Raw genomic sequence first — 18,294 nt, forward strand, 5'->3', positions numbered from 1 at the left:
AAATACTGGTCTGAATCTATATAAACCTATGTGCTCCCTCAAGTCCACGCATTCTTCACACACATCTCTAATATGGAACCCATCCACTGGCTGTTTGAGCAGCATCCATTTCTGATGTATCAAGTCTTTTCAGTTCCCTTTGCATTTCTATTCTACGGTTTGTCCCGAGAGGGATATCTGTCCTTGGCAAACAGGTCTGTATGCTTCCCTATCTATCCTTGATCTAATGTAACATGCTATCAAACGGACACAATGAAGCTGAATGTGGATGACATTGGCAGGCATGTGTTTCTGGCGCTGGGTGGATGTGCCCTGGCTGTCGTCAGCATGGGAGTGTACAGCCTGCTCCTGTTTGCTTCCACCGGGGTATTCCTGCTTCAGGTGTGCTCACTCAGCCCTGCACACGTCCATCCATGGGTGTTTGGAGTGCAGATGTCCTGGCAAACCGTCTGGCACCTTTACATGCAGTACCGAGAATACTATCTCAACGAGACCACTAATATCAGGTACTATTTTTCATGTCATATCGACAATGCTATGTTCACTTGGAAATATATATATTTTGGATTGTACTTGATAAGTTTCCCATCGTACATTGTAATACCACTTGTATTCGTCCAATTGGGCAATACAAAAGCATTATTGAAGTTACAAATGACTGGATCGTGCAACTAAATCTGTTATGAATCTGCACAATTGTTTGCCCTCTCAGGTTTCTCTTATCGGTGTCCTCTTTGATGTTAATAACTCAGAGAATGAGCTCAGTGTCTATGGACATTCAGGAAGGCAGAGTCAGGATGCCATCTAGGCCAGCACCCCTGGGCAGAGCCTGGGCTCTCCTCTCCCTCCTCAGCTACATGTTTAGCTTCACAACCCTGCTTGGTGGACCCTTACAATCCTACCATCAGTTTGTGTGTTGTGTGGAACAGATTGACCGCAGCCCACCTCCACATCCTCTGCGAGTGGTCTCCCTGAAGGGGGGCCAGGTCTTCTCACTGGAATGCCTCAGAAGCTTTCTAACTCGTCTCCTCAGAGCCAGTGCTGGAGAGCTACCACGCTGCAGTGTTCTGGGTGGCGTTGTGTGGGCCTGGGGACTGGCATTAGCACTGAGGACCAGGTACTATTCACACTGGAAGGTCAGCGAGTGCCTTAATAACGCAGCCGGATTTGGCTTCAGGGGAACCGGCACTGAAAACTCCCTAACTTCGTGGAGCGGGCTGTCAGACGGAGACCTCTTGACCACAGAGATGTCTTGTAGGGTGTCCGTGTTTGCACGGCGGTGGAATGCCACCACCGCTGCCTGGCTACGTCGGCAAGTTTTCGACCGATGCAGGACTTCCCCTATAATGATGACTTTTGGCTTTTCAATACTGTGGCATGGTCTGCACCCAGGCCAGTTTGTTGGATTTCTGATCTGGGCTTCTGCAGTGAAAGCAGATCACCTGATACACCCGCACTTAAAGACTAGACTTACATCCACTTGGAGAAAATTGTGGTACGCCGGGCTGGGTTGGATGCACACTCAGATTGTGATTACATGTGTCGTTATTGCTGTTGAGCTTCGAAGCTTTTCGTCTTTGAGATTCCTCTATGTGACATACATTGGTGTTTTCCCCTTTCTTTTCACATTGCTCTGCATCGGGGGAAATGCCGTTGAATCACTTTTAGGATTTCATGGGCAGCTACTTGATTCACGACCACTTAGATGTACGCCTAACATGACGTAATTTAGGACGACTATCGACAGTAAATATTGAGGAAAAAAAACTTTGAATTTGTAAATTAAAAACTCTTGCTCTGATTGAGCTTTATTCAGTGGCTATACACCTTGTTGTCATGTATAACATAAATAGGTAATGCACCAGAAATAAATAACTGTAGAGCCTTCTGCACAATTGGCTGTTTTCATTGTAGTTACTCATTTTGCAATAATGTCTCTCTTCTTTCTTTCCACAAATTGCCAGCAACTATTCCCAGAAACAGCAGCAGTCCCAGGTTTCTGTTTGACACAAATTTCTTCCAGCAGTCCTCCGGTTTGTTGATGTCCAGTGTGTAAATCTGTATGAAAAAGAGAAAAATGCACAAAACCATAATTTGAAAGTTTTTATACATTTAGCCTTCCTTGTACATACAGTGAAGTCCTTAACATATTTTAAAGGAAACTCAATTACTTTGACGTACTGCATATAACATCATGTCTCCTACCTGGTGCGTGAGGTGAATGGCCACTGTGGAGAGCACAGCGTAGTAAGGTAGAGTCTGGTCAGCATTGAGTCCAGCCATTACCAGCCCTGACATCATGGCCACCATGAAGCCACTCAACCATGGCTTGGTTTGTTCCTGAAACCTCAACGCAGTGGACTTCACCCCTATTTTGATGTCATCATCTTTGTCCTGGTTACAAGAGAAAATAGAACGACTCAAAACGGGTAGCCTCATGGTAACTGTGTATTGTTAGCAATTAGTGTCCTATTAGTGTCAAGAATGAAACCTTTCCTGCATAGCACAGCTTGGAATGTTAACGTTCCAAAGTAGCTACATGCTAACAGGCTAACATCATGCTAACAGGCTAACAGCATGCTAACAGGCTAACAGCATGCTAACAGGCTGACTGCTGCAGTCACCTGATGGGCATAGATGGTGTCGTAAATCAGCGTCCACATCACTCCTGAGAAGTACAGGGGCAAACACACTGACCAATCACAGGCGCCGGTCACAGCTGACCAACCAAGGAGTGCTCCCCAGTTGAACGTCAGTCCTGGTACAAAAGAAAACAGAACACAATAGGGACAAAGCACCAAAGTCCCTATGTAAAGGGGAGCACCGTTACTTAATAACAATAGCAAACAATGCAGGCAGAGACATACCCAGTACCAGCTGTGGCCAGTAGGTGATCCTCTTCATCAGTGGATAGGTTAGGACCAGAGAAAGGGAAGCTACCCCAAGGGCTATGCTGCAAATGACAGAATAAGGACAGTAATAGGTGGCAATCCATGAACAAGGAGGTTCCAATGTATCTGCTGAAACCACTTAGGCTGCAAAACTGTCTGTTTCACATTGCACTGTACTGTAAATGTGAAGGAAAAACTATTGTATTCATTTATCCGATGCTTTGATCCAAAGCATCCTCTGGTACAGGGGGGATTTAAACCTTCAACCTCTTGAACTGCAGTCAAGTGCTATACCCTTGCAAAACAACTCGCAACAAGGCCAAGTGCACTTGTTAGTGGGACTGGAGTACCTGTAGTAATTGAGGCAGAGCAGGACTCCTAGTGCCAAAGAGAGCTGCCCTCCCAGGAAGACCAGAGCCTGAAACTGAGAGACCTGACCAGAGGCGATGGGTCGAGTAGCTGTCCTGGACACCTGTATGGACCAAAAACATGGACCACATAAAATGGGTTTATAAATACAATCATTTTTCCATATGAATTGTGTATTGTGTGAAGTTGCAAGTCTGATAACAACAGTATAACAACCAGAGGGGTGAGATATAGTAGGTACTGTTTTTGTATACTGTTAGTGTAACAAATACAGTGTGTGATTTGCTGTGTATATGTAACCTTTTTGTCAAAATCCTTGTCCCACATGTCGTTAATGGTGCAGCCAGCTCCTCTCATTAGCAGAGCGCCTGTGCCGAACAAGGTGAGCAGGCCCAGGTGAGGGAGGCACCCTGGGTCCGCGGCCAGACCAATGCTCCATGTACAAGGCAGGTACAACAGCCATGTTCCTACAGTACACAACATAGACAGCCATTTCACAGACACTGAATGTTAGTTCAAGCACAGCTTAAGCATATATTTATACAAGAATAAGTCATGATATGAATAGACTTCCAAGATATGAATAGACTTCCAAGATATTCCACCCAATCGTTTTCTTTAAGCCTAGTACTTCACAGAAGTCAATGCCACATTATGTATACACTGTTCAGACTTACTACTTGGTTTACTGACCAATTGGCTTATCAAGGCGCATTAATCTGAGGTATGGCTGCACGGCTGCTGGAGCCGAGTTTACAATCCCAGCAGCTGAAAAGCTGAACTGTCTTTTCCCACATGGTGCAGTGTCCCATCTGGTCAAGGGATGTAACCACGGCCGTTGGCTGTGAAAGACACGTTTCAAAACGCTTGTATCCAAGTGTGAAGACAAGTCAGTCTTGTTATCTTTCTTAAGGAAACTGGAAGACAGGGCAGGTAGATAGGACTGGCAGCTTTCATGGTGTATCCTTCTCAAGGTGTTTAATGTGAGCCGAGTGGCAAACCGAAAAGGGTTCATCTCTCTCTCGCTCCACGGTCAGTCATGCCCTGAAACACAAGGCATTTGAAACATGGTGTTCGCTTATTGGTTAACAAATAATGTGCTTTGTCATGAAGGACTCACAAACAAAAGGAAAGGGTTGCATGCTCAGGACATTTCTTTTGGTGCTTCACGTGAACAATGAAATGAACGAACGTGTGGCACTCACTGGCACATCGTGCCGACACAAGAAGAGTATTACAAGGCTAGCCTGTGTCACTTACATTGTAGGAATAGCAGCTTGTCTGAGCCAGTATCAAAAAACACAAACTTAAGCTTGTGAAATAAAGACTGCCTAGACACAGGGAGTTTGTGGAGGCTACGGTCAGTGTGAATAATTGGATTGTCATTAGTGACAGAAGCAAAAACGTTCAGAAAGGCATACCTTAGACGCGATCATTTCCTGTTACAATGACAGTGGGTACGTGAGGTAAAATGTTCCGTCGGGAACCTTAATACAATTTGGTGTTCTGCCACTGCCGTCCCACGTGTAGTTTATCATAACAGTCGTCATGATTTGGATTTTATACATGGGAAATCTATTTGACACTTGAAAAAGGATTTGCAATAAAACAACAACAAAAATGCAAGCAGATCTTTGTGATACGGTCAAACGTAATAAACACATTCATGTAGTCACTCGGCGCTTGTTTGAGGAATTTCTTTGTGCATCCCCCTACCTTGTCCCCGGCTTTGCTTGAACTGAATGCAAGCGGAAGACACACGAGCTTGCATGGTAGTCGCGGGAAAGATGGCGAACATTTACAAAGCTGTCCTCTGCAAAAAGGCTTCTCATAACATTGTCTGAGGCTTATTGATGGTCGAAATTGTGTGAGTATACACTTTTAGTAAGGTTACATGCATATTGCATATCACATTATATGTCTCGGGCAAACGAGCTCATGAGCAAACTAGCTACATGTTAGCCTACTTCTGTAGAATAGGTTTCGAGGTGGGTCACTAGAAAACGAGGTTCGGATGCCTTTCCAGTGTCCCCTAGATTTTCTCAGAAGGAGTAGCTCGCTAACATGACGGACAATTGTAAAGCACAAATTTCTAAACCCATAAGCACTCCTTTTGTATCTTGGAATGAGTCCTGTATGGAGCTAACTAAATCATCGACATCTTGCAGAGAGTGATTATGTTTAGATCTGGATCTAGTATTAACAGCAAACATTCCAAGTCAAAGACACTAACGGTCAGTCATCCTGCATTTAACAATTTAAGAGCGTAAGACATGTTGAGGTTTATCTTGGGTATATTGTGCATATATTTATATGCAGCTGTATTACTTTCAGGCTTGTTACAGTTACACCATGGTTGTATTCTACAATGTATTAATTACTGTATATGTTCTAGGTGTTTCCTGTGTGATTGCATACCTTTGGGCTTTTTGCAATGGAAAAAGGTATAACAAATTGTATGTTGCCTTTACATTACTTGTCATACAGTAATTTCGATTAATTGACTGATTCACTGTTTTGTCCCTCAGAATCCAGACATGCTCACAAGTTTGACCAAATGACTGCCAATCAACGTGACTCTCAGCAACTCAAATCTCAAATTCAGTCATTCCAGTGCAATTACTGCATCCTCATCTTCAAATCTAAGCAGTTCCTTCACGAACATGTAAGTAAGGTGCATGGCTTTAACGTGGATGTACCCCGGGGTGATGGTGACTCCACCCCCCTCAAGACTGGCACCAAATCATCCTCCAGCCCCTCCCCATCAGACTATTCAGAGGACCATTTTTCTTGCAGATACTGTGTGTTCACATCTTACAGGTGGACTGAACTAGTCAACCATGAAAAAAACTATCACAAATCAGGTCAAAAAAGCCTTGTCAAAACCCAAGCAAAGGTCACTGTCAGGAAGAATGCATTTAACACACTTGGAGTATCCCCGCCCAAACTTGGAGAAAAGGGAAGGCTGAATTCGTCATATTCAATGTTTACCTCAAAAAACAACCGCTCCCATTCATCGTTGAAGGATCCGGAACAACACAAAGGTTCCTCAGGAACTACCTTTTCAATCAGTCCAAGTCAATCCACACCGAAGTCATCACAAAGTAAATTGAAGTTGCCTAACCGGGATAGTGATGTACAAGCCCTAATGGAGAGTGACTCTAAGGCCAGGCACTGCTGCCTGTCCTGCAGCTTCACTTCATCTTCATTTACAGACCTTCGTAATCATCAACAACAGAAACACGGTAAAACAACCACACTGTGGCCCAGTCTCGGCTCCTCGCCGACTAATCTACAGAATTGTAAACCTGAAATGGGTGATGGTTCGGTAGGGTCAGCCACTAAGACCACTGCTAAGAGACCTCATGATGGCAGTTCTTTATTTCCGGCCAAGAAGAAGTGCAAGCTTGATACGAGAAACCATGAAAGTACAGTTATCAAGACGAAGGTGTCAAGGGGCTCTGATTTTAACGGTGAAGTCGGTGAGGATGAAGAGGCAAATGTAGGATCAAAAATGGTCGACCATCCTGACTCTGCAAATGGTGAGAGTTCTGACAAATCAAAGAGACTTTACTGTTGCAAACACTGCGATTACAGTCACAAGTTCTCCCGTGGTATTAGCTGCCATTATCAGAGAATGCACCCATTCATCAGGTTTACCTTTAAGTATATACTTGATCCAAATGACAGTAGTGCTACCTATAGGTGCTTGGAGTGTCCTATTGATTTCACAACTGTGGATGACCTCAAGGAACACTACGGTGCTCAACACCCAGAAGCTCCTGATGTATTCATGCAGAGATCAGATCAGCTCGATCTGGTGTTCAAGTGCTTCCTTTGCACCTATACCTCTCCCAAAAGTTCGTTCTTGAAAATCCATTACAGAAGAGAGCATGTAATGGAGGAAACAAACAATCCCTTGATGTTCTATAGTTACACTGCCAATAATCCACAAACGAAGCCTTCTCAATCCCCAATATCCACAGGAACATATAGCCCAAACAGTGCAATATCCCGTGAGAGAGTGCAGGCACAGCACATTGAAACAAGCAGAACCTCACCCCTCAAAAGTCCCGCCTCAAAGGGAGCGGACAAGGAAATACACCACTGCAAGTATTGTTCTTACAGTAATACGTCTGTTGTTGCTATGGTTGTCCACTACCAGAAAAAACATCCAAATTCAGGAGCAACAATCGAACAAATCAAACAGCAAGCAGCTGCGTCTACTCCTTCAACACCTGAAAAATCACCTCACGTATCGCCTCTTAAATCTCCAAACCCATCTCTGAACACATCTGATGATGTACCAAAGGACCTCCAGAAGATGTATTTCTGTCAGGTGTGCAACTACAACCACCCAACGGTGAAGGGGGTTTTTGTTCATCAAAAGAAAAAACATCATGAACTTAGGGCAACTGCTTTACAAATCCACATTTATTCTGCCGAGGTCCAAAGTCATTCAAAGAAGTCACAGCTTTTAGCAAAATTCTCCCCACAAAAAGGCTCCACATCCCCTGACTCTAAAATTCACAGCGGGTTGGAAGACATGTATTTCTGCCAGCTGTGCAACTATGGACATTGTGCTGTCAGGGGGGTTCTTAACCATCAAAGGATGAGGCACAAAGATATCGTAGTAAATACTGAAAAGGTTCTCAGGCATACTATAATGCTTCGTGAAAAACCACAAACATCTGATGGAGAAAGTTCATCAAAGTCTTTCGCTTTGCCTCTTCCCATTGTGCAGAAAGGGACAGATAAAATGATGTTCTGCCAGTTTTGCAACTTTTCTCACTTAAAAGTGAAAATCATTGCTAACCATCAATTTAGGAAACACTCTATACCTAAGCCATCAGCTCAGGAAATAAACAGATATACTGCTATGGTTTATGAAAAACTGGAGAAGACACAGCTGGAAAATACAGACTTGTCTAAACCCTCTGTCAAAAAACTGTCAGATCTTAGGTCCTTAAAGTGCGGCACATGCCTTTACACTACACCACACCTGTATCTTTTGAAGAGGCACATGATGAACAAACACCGGATAAAAACCACAATAGCAGAGGTTGTACGTTCAGCTTATCTAGATGGCCTGTTGGAGCCAGGTTATCACTGTCAGTGGTGTGTTTATTCAAACCCTGATGCCAAAAAAGTGCAACAGCATTACCAGAAGTGTCACCCTCTTTGTGGTGGCTTTAGTCTTGACCACATAACTTTAGATTTATATGCTGGTCCTCAGGCTTCTCCATCTACAAATGTGTCACCTGACTCAGAAAACATCATGGAAGACCAGCACACACCTCAGAAGGCCACCCGGGGAGGAACCAAGACGGCGCCCTCTCCGAAACCTGGCGGAAAAACGGCAAAAGTCTATCCCTGTCGTGCTTGCCCCTTTAAAGGTTCTTCTATTGCAAGTGTCAAGCGGCATTACCGTGCCGTCCACCCATGGTCTGTAAAAGAAGACGGCTCCGTCCTCGATGTCATCACTAGTCGGCAGCCGGGTGAACTGAAGCACCACCTCGGAGATGTGCACAACGAGATGCCTGGTTCCTTTGAGAGTTACCAGAAGCCAGTTGAAGACTGTGAAGAACTGGCAGAAGATATTTCTGGGGACTCATCTCATGATACGTCGGCGTCTATAAGAATGTTCAAGTGTGCCGTCTGTTCCACGTATTTCAACACGCATCACGGTCTGATGACTCATTGTGGGAAAAAACATCCCGACTACAAACCTGAAAAGGAAACGGAAAAAGAACTTGGAGTAAGCGTGCGAACCTCTGTGTACAGGTGTGAGGTGTGTTCGTATGTGAATACACGTTGTCACGGTGTTCTCACTCACTGTCAGATGAAGCACCCTTCCTTCAAAGCCAGGGCGGAGAGACTTCAAACTAAAATAGTTCAGTTTCCCAACGTGCAACAATGTGTAAGGAAAAGATCAGGAAGGGTAACATTACAGGGCTACTCGTGCAAGTTGTGTCCGGTCACCCATGCATCTTTGAAGAAGTTGAAAGTTCACAATGAAACCCATCGCCACAGTACTGCCTCGACAAAGCTCAAAACGGCCCATGTCATCAAAAAACAATTGCTCTCCAAATACAGAAGCACCCAGGGCTCGATTGGCACTTCCAGGGGCTCGAAAAGGAGGTGTCACCGCTGCGCGTTTACCTGCACTACAATGAAGCACCTCGCCAGCCACATTAACAGTAGCCACAGTTGCACGGCAGAGCATACATACACATGCTGTGTGTGCTCGTATTCATCTGTGGTGCCTGTATACCTCGCAAACCACTACAGAAGGATGCACGGTCCAGACGCGTACAGGACCTACTTTGCGGCAACACACACAAGCTTGATGCAAAAGCAGAGTTCAGACGTTTGCCCATCACCTACACCAGAAGGCCAGGCGTCTTTGGGGAAAGCATCCGCAAACCCTCTCGCAAAATCGTATAGTGACGATGACCTGGATCTCCATTGTACGTCGAGACGACCTGCGGCTAACAGTGCACAGGAGCGCTCCACGAAGACCATGACGAAGAATCGAACAAAGAAAAGCATCAGCAAATTATTTACGAAATCATCCGGGAAAGGTCCAATCAAATGCAAGAAGTGCACCAAGTACTTTCACTCAGCGTTGTTGCTCAGCATCCATTACACCAATTTTCACTCCACCGCCTTCAAGCAGGACTTCACCATTCTGTCAAACACTGCAGAAACGGATCTACAGTTATACCGTTGTGGACACTGTAACGTGAAAATCCAGGGCAATCGAAAGCTCTCTCTACATCTTGACCGTCATGCTGTGGTTTTGGCACGGACAAAGTTGAAACCAGTGGTTGAAGCGCAACAACCAAAGCTGAAGCCTGCAGAGGTAAGGGATGTTGCTAAGATTTTGTGTATATGACTGTTTGCTTGTCAGTACCTTAGAATTACAACCGTCTGTCCTATTATAACCATTGTATGTTTCTTTTTTTTAAATCCCTCAGCCTGAAAGCCCAGAACTGCCTGAGCTCTTGACCATACAGGAGTTGTCTCGCTGGAACGTGACGCAGGTGGGAACGATCACGTTAAAGATGAGTCCTGAGACCTCCCTTTCTGGAACTCCGGATTCGGTGGACCTTAACAAGGGAACTGACGGAGCAGAGGGTTTCCCCTGCATCCAGTGTGGTCGATCTTTCATGTCTCTGAAAGGTTTGCGATCACATGAGCGAAGCCATGCTGCCATAGCTTCGCTCAAGCGAACGGGCACGATGCCTAAGCACATGTAAGAGGACAGACAATATTAACTGTACTGTATCATATTCTGTGTATCACATAAATGTAGCTTTTCAGCACTTAAAACATTGTTCACATAACTCACTGGTGACATGTTTGACCATCTTGTCCAGAATTGAAGAGAATATAATTTATCGACCCGGGACCATCAAGCAGTTTCACTGTGGGCTGTGTGGGTATAAAACCAACTTGGTCATCCTCTTGAGGAACCACCTGTCTAAGAAACATGAAGGTGAGAACCTCGTAGCAACACAATAACATGAACATGCTTTGTCATCTGCCTTGAAACTCAACTTGTTTCGAATTCGGTGTTGATATACATTTGACAGTTGAAAAGTACGAAACTATTGCCTTATGTCAAGTTAAATATTTTCTTGTTTTCCAGCTGCTGATATGATTGAGTACCCAGTTAAGGACCCTGACATCCCAACAACTTGCGAAAAGGATGCAGAGAACAACCTGAGGGAAGAAGCCTTAGACCCCACAGGACCTCAGAAGGGTGACATCATACAGGAACATTCCTCCACACAGAGTAAGTGATCCTATTTCATGAGTTTGATACTTGCCAACAACAAAAAAATGCTCTCCCCTCTGAACCGTGTAATACTTTTCTTCCATAGAACGTGGATACTCGGAGCCCCCACATGTACAGCGCCAGTTGAATCACTACAAGCATATAGCCAAGAGAAAACACCCTGCTGCTGACATCCCACAAGCTTCGAGGGCCTTTTACGATGGCTTATATCACTGCGAGTTCTGCAACTTCACCTCGGAGCACATATCAAGTGTACGTCGACACTACCTAAATCGACACAATGGCAAACGGCTCCTCAAATGCAAGGACTGCTCCTTTTTCACAGGTTTCCGGTAAGGGTTCGTTTTTCCATTCCCCACCCTCCAAGATCAACGTGAATATGTGAAATGACATTGTCTGTCTAAAGTGTATCATTTGAATTGAATAGAGCCTAAAGTGAAATGGGTACTCATGAGGGTATGTTTGAATGGCTGTAATGTAATGCTTCGTTTTTGTTTGCTGTCTTTAGGAAGAGGTTTGACATGCACATAGATGCAGGCGGTGCTAACTGCTTGGCAGAAGCTGGGTTGACGGACCTGCGTTGCCCTTTCTGCCTCTACCACACCAAAAACAAAAACAACATGATTGACCACATTATATTGCATCGAGGTGGGTTCTTTTGTATAATGTTCTGTGGTAAATAATCATGGCAGTTAAGGACCTACTGACTTGTGGTCTTTCTGTCACACCCTAACCGAAGAGCGTTCTCTTATTTTCTTTGTCCAATCACAGAGGAGCGTATGGTTCCCATAGAGGTGCGTAGGCCACAGTTGTCCCAGTACCTTAAGGACGTTGTTTTTCGCTGTCACAAGTGCACATTCTCGAGCGCCAGCGACGAGAATCTGCGTGAGCACATGCTCAAGCATGACGACATCAAACCTTACAAGTGCCGTTTGTGCTTCTTCGACTGTTCCCAGCTGAGTGGGCTGGAGGCCCACCTTTGTGACAAGCATCAGGTCAGGATCAGGCCGTTTCTGTCCATTTTGGATGGCCAGATTTCAAATGAAGTGATTGTCCCCCGAGTGTAATGACTCATCACATTCTTTTGTTCGCTCTCATAGGTCGTAAGGAACCATGAGTTGGTGGGACAGGTCAGTCTGGAGCAACTAGAGACCAAGCTGAATGGGAAAGAGAAAGGAAAATCCAACATGGAGCCGGGGGATAAAGAGGAAGAAGACCATGGGACAACCCTCAAGCATGAGAAACAAGGCGAAGAAAGTGATGATTCAAACCTTGAGCAACCGTCTGCCATGGAGGTAGAGAATCTAGCGAAACACACAAAGGAGGAGGACGAGGATATGGAGGAACGAGGTGAAATGGAGGATAAAGTCCCGGAACCTACTAGATTACATGGGACACCATGGCAGGTGAAAGCAGAGGATGCGACGAACGCTAACGAGGAACGGCTGGATCAGAAACCAGGCACAGATATGGAACACGGTGTCGTAGCAGAAGCAGACAAAAAGCCAGAGAACACTGCGGGCCCAAACATAGTACAGCACGAGAAGCATGAAAGAACTGACATGGAAAAAAACACTGAATCTTATGAGATGCAAGGGCAGGAAGGCCAGTTTAGGGCAAACTGTCAAAACGCAGGACAGTTCCATGGGTTGACAATGGACAGAAAGTCTGAAGGCGGGCTTATACATCAGTGTCAAGGATTGACTGAAGAGATTGGTAAAATACAACATATAGAAGTCACAGAGAACAAAGATTTATTAGAGGATTCATTTATGGACTGTAAAGAGGTGTATAAAGAGAAGAACAAGAGAGAACTAGCCGATCAATATGGTGAGATGCCAATCCTGGAGAATGTCTACATCAAACAAGAAGAATACAGCAGTCAAGATGAGAGCCTGGAGGACGTAGTGGTGAAACAGGATAAATCTGTTAAGTGCAATAAAACAGAGGAACAGGGGTGCGAAGAGGGGACCTTTCGGAAAGAACAAGATGAGAGGGCTGAGAATCTGGAACATTCAAAGGAGGGACTCCAAAAGGAAAATGATGTTTTATCTGCACCTCAAGGTAAGTTTGTTAACTCTGGAAACAATCAACAATTTCCTTTACTGCAGTTTCTTTTTGTCACTAATCTTCTCGCCATTTGTCTGTGTTGTGTAGATTCCTGCACATTCCTAAAGAGCAGCCAATTGACCAGCAATGTCAAGTCGTTTTCCTGCAAGCTCTGTGGCCGCACCCTCTCCAACAGCACTGAGTTTGAGCGCCACGTCATGCGCCATGGAATGTAACAGCCTGTTACTGCTACTACAGTGAAACGGCATGGAATGTAACAGCCTGTTACTGCGACTACAGTGATGCGCCATGGAATGTAACAGCCTGTTACTGCGACTGAAGGGAATGTCTGAACATACAGATGTTGTTTTGATAGTGTGATACATTGTCATTTTTTGACATTGTGGGTGAATGGTGTCATTTACATTTGTTTAATACTGTATCCACTGCTTACAATATGTTTGTAAACGCACAAGTATATTGCAAAGGACTAATGTGTTTAATTTTACTGCACACGTGTAAATGATGTCTGTTTAAAGTTATTTAGCAGTTTTTTAAAGCTTGTACGTACGTTTAAACTGGTTGTCTTTTAATGTGTTTTGTAATAAATTATTTTATACTACACCTGTTTTCTTTCTTTGACATAACTTCTGTAAGTAACTCCCTAAGGAGAACTAATGCAAATGTTTTGATTACAAGATGGAAAATGATGTGTCGTATCTGCGCATGTTCAAAAACGACATGTTTAAAGATATTCGCATCGATTGTGTTTGAGTCTCATCCACGGAATATTGGCGTGTTCCAGGGTATCAGAGGAGGGTGTGTTTTTTCTATTTGTAAAACGTCACATTTTGGTCACTGCAGATGAAACGGGACACCGCTTCCTGGTCCAGATCACCGAATGGTTAGACTTAAACGCAGATGGGTTAACATCCTCGTACTCACGGAATCATCTCACTGAATTCACTTGCTTCTGGATTTAGAGTAAGTAAATATTTTTTTTAATGTCTGTTGGTGTCATCCCTTTCACTGCTCTCTTAGCAATAGCGGTTGCTCAATTGTTGTTCTTTTATAAGCTAAAGTACAGAAGTGAGAACCGTAATTTCAGTATCCCAGTTGATGTCAAGCAATTTGTCATTCTCAAACTCAAAAGTATTTTTCAACCGTTTCTACTATCGGCATTAAGTCTGCTGGGAATTACTGTTTCCTTCTTCCTTGACCTCTGCTCGTCACACCTTCTACAGTTTATTTGGAATGCAATGGCTTCCCGCACACACTTTTGAAATATAGCCTATAAAGTTTATCAAGGGGCAAACTACTCGTTTTATGTAGCAACTTCCTTGAGAGTAATCCTTGCATCACAACCCTAGTGCGGAACTCCGCGTGTGCTAAGAGACGCAACTAATTTTCTTTTCTTTTAGCCTACAGAATACAACGTCTTGATCGTTAATGATATAACATACTGCTTTGTTTTAGTTGGAAGGTCATCATCGAAGAAATGTCCAGTGAAAACAAAAGCCAAGAGAAATCTCAAGAGGATGAAAGTTCCTACTCTTCAAGAGTCATCAGCATTGTTTTCCTTGCCCTTCTCTTGGACCTGTTGGGTTTCACCCTGATTTTACCTCTCTTCCCCTCCATACTCGACCACTATGGACAAACAGAAGTAGGACTACTGTATTATTTACAATGTACCCAAGTGACAGAACTCCTTGTATTTGGAGAAGTTGAAGTTTATGCCAGGCACACTGACAACTGTTGTCTAATCAGACGTCTGATAAAATACTTGGTTAGGTTAGGAATGCACTGGTACAGAACAAGGAATACTTTGTTTGTCCATTTTGTGATGCTCCATAATGGAATGTGAAATCAGCTGCATGTGAGTGTTTAGCAAATGTGTTGATCCACTCAACAAATTTGTATTTTCATTATTTGACAGGATACTGTTTATCTCTCACTACAAAGCATCGTAGACTGGTTTAGGGAAGCTGTTGGAGTTCCTATGGAGACAAAATATAATACTGTCCTATTTGGAGGTAAGTTAAAAGTGTATTTTTATTGCTCTACTTATACAAATATATTTGTAACTGCTTGACAATTGTGTATAATATTTTTTGACAAAACTACTAAAACTACAACCATTTGCTTTGATCACATACTTTCAGGTCTAATCGGATCCCTGTTCTCCTTGCTGCAGTTCCTGTCATCCCCTTTAACTGGGGCTCTGTCTGACCATCATGGCAGGAAGCCTCTGCTCATTCTCACCACAGTGGGTGCAATATCATCAACTGAACTCAACTCACAGATGTTCACTCACAATAATTAATTAAATATTCTTGTGCATCTTGCAACACCTCTTTTTCGTCACTGATTTATGACATTCAGATTTATTTGAGGGGTCTTTTTTGGAGTGTTGTCAACTAATTTCACTTATCTTGTGTTGTAGTTGGGGTTGATGTCCTCCTATGCGGTCTGGGCAGTCTCTCAGAGTTTTGGAATGTTCCTCCTGTCCAGGGTGATTGGGGGTGTTTGTAAGGGAAATGTAAGCCTGTGTACTGCTATTGTGGCTGATCTGCCCTGTCCCAAAGCACGGAACAGAGGAATGGTAGGTTCTAAAGCCCATACACGAACATTCTATAAAATGTACTGTATGCACAAAATGAATGTCCTGTTAACTACCAGTACTATTGCACCTTTACAATTTGTTTGAGAAAATTAACCCAACCATTTCACCCCAAAGTCAATCTATTTAAAAATAATAATAATCGTACACAGCTAAATTCAAAGTGTTCATTTTACATCAGGAGTGTTCATTTGACTTGAGTGTTTATTTTGGTCACTGTTATGAGATGGACCTTGTATAAGCTATTCTGCCCTTAAATTAACCCTTTGGAACTTTGCTGTGTACCTCCCTGTTGCTAGGCGATGATTGGGATCGCGTTCTCCCTGGGCTTCACCGTGGGCCCATTGATGGGGGCCTACTTCGCCCTCAGCTCCAGTAAGGAGGAAGTGTTCTACCAGGCTCCGGCTCTGCTGGCTCTGGCTTTCAGTGCTGCTGACTTGGTTTTCATCTGTGTGAAGCTGCCAGAGACTCTGACCAAAGACAGCAAGGTAAGGTATCTCATTGGGACTTTTTTTTGTCAATAACAGCAAAACCCCTGTGTGAGTGATGGCTCAAGGACAACTGGTCTATCCTAGTGTTCGGCAGTGAGCTCATGGACCCAGGAATCTGGGGATCTCCTCAGTCCAGTGGCCCTGTTTCATTTCTCTGCTGTCACCAGGACGGAGAGCCCACCCTCCAAAGACAGTGGGTACAGGGTGATGTCATAGTTATACATTGCAAGAGATGAGCCCCTCACATTGCACTGATACATTGATTACCTTACAATCTGAATTGTTTCTCTTTTCCCCGTTTTTGTGTCGGATGACAGAGATGCAGAACCTTAAAGTGTTGGGTTTGGTATATTTCACCTACCTGTTCCTCTTCTCCGGTCTTGAGTTCACCTTAAGTTTCCTCACTCATCAACGGTTCCAGTTTACAAGGTACAGGCTTGGGGGCGAGGAGGTGTGTATCAGAACCCCACAGCTGATTAGCTGTAGTTGTTTGGGTTCTTATACTGTAATGTGTACACTCAATACACATGACTCCAAAAACTTTCAACTGATTCAACTCCAAATTGATTCACAGTAATTTGGAACTACATGTGATTTTCTATTCAAAAGCATGCAGCAGGGAAAGATGTTCTTTTTCATTGGTATCACCATGGCAATGATTCAAGGAGGCTATGCCAGAAGGATCAAACCTGGGAATCATATCAAGAGTGTCCGTTTGGTAAACACTGTCTTCTCATTGTAGAGAATGCTTTACCAGACAAGACTAGTACTTGTAAAATATCATGTAACGTTAGAAATCATGTTTCAAAAAGTTGCTCCCTTCCTAACACGGTTTTAATTTTAGGCAGTTATATTACTTATTCCTGCATTTCTCCTCGTTGGACTGGCATGGAATTTGACAATGCTTTACTCCGGGTTGGTTTTGTACTCCTTTGGTAAGTGTCTTTCCTCTTTTAAATAATACATTTCAAAAAGAAAAGCATTGATGTCATAGTCAATTGCGTGTGTTACTGAGATAATTCATGAAACTTTGTCCCTTTGTCTCTTACTATAGCTGCAGCCATTGTTGTCCCTTGTCTTTCCACACTTGTTTCTGACCATGGTAGGTTATATCTGTATTTAATGTCTCTCCAGACACACACAAGCACACATTGTATCATATTGTAAAATAGTCGTTGTTTTCCTCCAGGTTCAGTCCATCAGAAAGGCACAGTCATGGGAATCTTACGGAGTTTAGGGGCCCTAGCTCGAGCTTTTGGACCAATCGTAGCATCCTCAGGTTTGTGATGTCACCCTTTCCTTCCTCGGTCGCAGGTTTGATACAACTGTATTCAAAAGTGTAAACAATTTCAGTGTATTCAAAAGTTTATCTCTGTTTTGCAGTGTATTGGATAGCTGGAGCAGAGACCTGCTTCATAATCAGCTCTGCTGCCTTCATCATACCTCTGGCTTTACTGAGAGCATTAAGAAACCTCAAAGAGGACTGATGGAGATGAAGATTACTTGAGAGAGATATTCCGTTCAAAACACTGATAGCATAGACAACAAATGTTATTACAACGTTTCGATTATTTTGGGCTACTGTACGTTTTTACATTTGCTTGGAATGCAAGCTATGGAACGGTGATACATTTGTCAGACAAATTATGTGTAAGGTGTAGCTTTTTATTGTGCTGCATTTTGATGTTCTTTGCCCCAAAGCCTCAAAATGTGACACAAATATTGAATGCAATTGATCTCCTATTGATTAGCAATAGGGGAAACCCTGTTATAGGGAGGAGGGATTTAATGACAGGGCAAGGTACTTACCTGTGTATCACGTGCCCAGATCATAAAGGGTTGAGTAATAGTGGATTTATAAAAGGTATTTTGTCTGATCAGATACTTTTCTTAATATGTTGTATATCACCTAGTATGTTTGTTGGCACTGATTTATGGCACTGTTTGTTTATAATCTATTTTATATTTTACCCATGTAAATAAACATGCAAATATAAGTAATGTTGGTTCATCTTTGGATTGCAGGAGTTTTCATTAATGTGGTTACAAATCTCTGCCATGAACAATACC

The 18,294-nt window shown here is 43.5% G+C and overlaps 4 protein-coding genes across 6 annotated transcripts; 3 read left to right on the forward strand and 1 right to left on the reverse strand.

Moving 5' to 3' along the window:
• Positions 1–72: 72 nt before the first annotated feature.
• On the forward strand, positions 73–1,727 carry mboat4 (membrane bound O-acyltransferase domain containing 4). The gene is made up of 3 exons (XM_062452140.1): positions 73–194; positions 282–506; positions 713–1,727. The coding sequence occupies exons 1-3, from the start codon at positions 73–75 to the stop codon at positions 1,725–1,727; spliced, it is 1,362 nt and encodes a 453-aa protein (XP_062308124.1).
• Positions 1,728–1,779: 52 nt separating this feature from the next.
• coq2 (coenzyme Q2 4-hydroxybenzoate polyprenyltransferase) lies at positions 1,780–4,699 on the reverse strand. The gene is made up of 8 exons (XM_062451383.1): positions 4,521–4,699; positions 3,954–4,304; positions 3,561–3,727; positions 3,242–3,363; positions 2,868–2,953; positions 2,625–2,758; positions 2,206–2,394; positions 1,780–2,058 (listed from the first exon to the last, which is right to left on the reverse strand). Exons 2-8 carry the CDS (start codon positions 4,273–4,275, stop codon positions 1,915–1,917), a joined length of 1,164 nt encoding a protein of 387 aa, XP_062307367.1. The 5' UTR covers positions 4,276–4,304; positions 4,521–4,699; the 3' UTR covers positions 1,780–1,914.
• Positions 4,700–4,973: 274 nt separating this feature from the next.
• Positions 4,974–13,735, forward strand: LOC134011874 (zinc finger protein 462-like). Of its 2 annotated transcripts, XM_062451382.1 has the most exons (12): positions 4,974–5,127; positions 5,656–5,704; positions 5,789–10,125; positions 10,241–10,518; positions 10,643–10,761; positions 10,915–11,061; positions 11,150–11,396; positions 11,573–11,712; positions 11,836–12,059; positions 12,165–13,128; positions 13,222–13,353; positions 13,396–13,735. In XM_062451382.1, exons 2-11 carry the CDS (start codon positions 5,695–5,697, stop codon positions 13,347–13,349), a joined length of 6,594 nt encoding a protein of 2,197 aa, XP_062307366.1. In that variant the 5' UTR covers positions 4,974–5,127; positions 5,656–5,694; the 3' UTR covers positions 13,350–13,353; positions 13,396–13,735. The 2 variants fall into 2 exon arrangements, with proteins under 2 accessions (XP_062307366.1, XP_062307365.1); XM_062451381.1 differs by having other exon boundaries at positions 13,222–13,735.
• A 208-nt stretch (positions 13,736–13,943) lies between these two features.
• Positions 13,944–18,225, forward strand: mfsd10 (major facilitator superfamily domain containing 10). Of its 2 annotated transcripts, none has more exons than XM_062451999.1 (13): positions 13,944–14,097; positions 14,590–14,776; positions 15,050–15,146; positions 15,276–15,379; positions 15,557–15,715; positions 16,033–16,221; positions 16,309–16,417; positions 16,542–16,653; positions 16,834–16,942; positions 17,069–17,159; positions 17,279–17,326; positions 17,414–17,503; positions 17,608–18,225. In XM_062451999.1, the coding sequence occupies exons 2-13, from the start codon at positions 14,612–14,614 to the stop codon at positions 17,709–17,711; spliced, it is 1,377 nt and encodes a 458-aa protein (XP_062307983.1). In that variant the 5' UTR covers positions 13,944–14,097; positions 14,590–14,611; the 3' UTR covers positions 17,712–18,225. The 2 variants fall into 2 exon arrangements, with proteins under 2 accessions (XP_062307983.1, XP_062307984.1); XM_062452000.1 differs by having other exon boundaries at positions 13,955–14,101; positions 14,597–14,776.
• The last annotated feature ends 69 nt before the right edge of the window (positions 18,226–18,294 follow it).

Source organism: Osmerus eperlanus, chromosome 25 (assembly GCF_963692335.1).
Source record: "Osmerus eperlanus chromosome 25, fOsmEpe2.1, whole genome shotgun sequence".
Lineage (NCBI taxonomy): Eukaryota > Metazoa > Chordata > Actinopteri > Osmeriformes > Osmeridae > Osmerus > Osmerus eperlanus.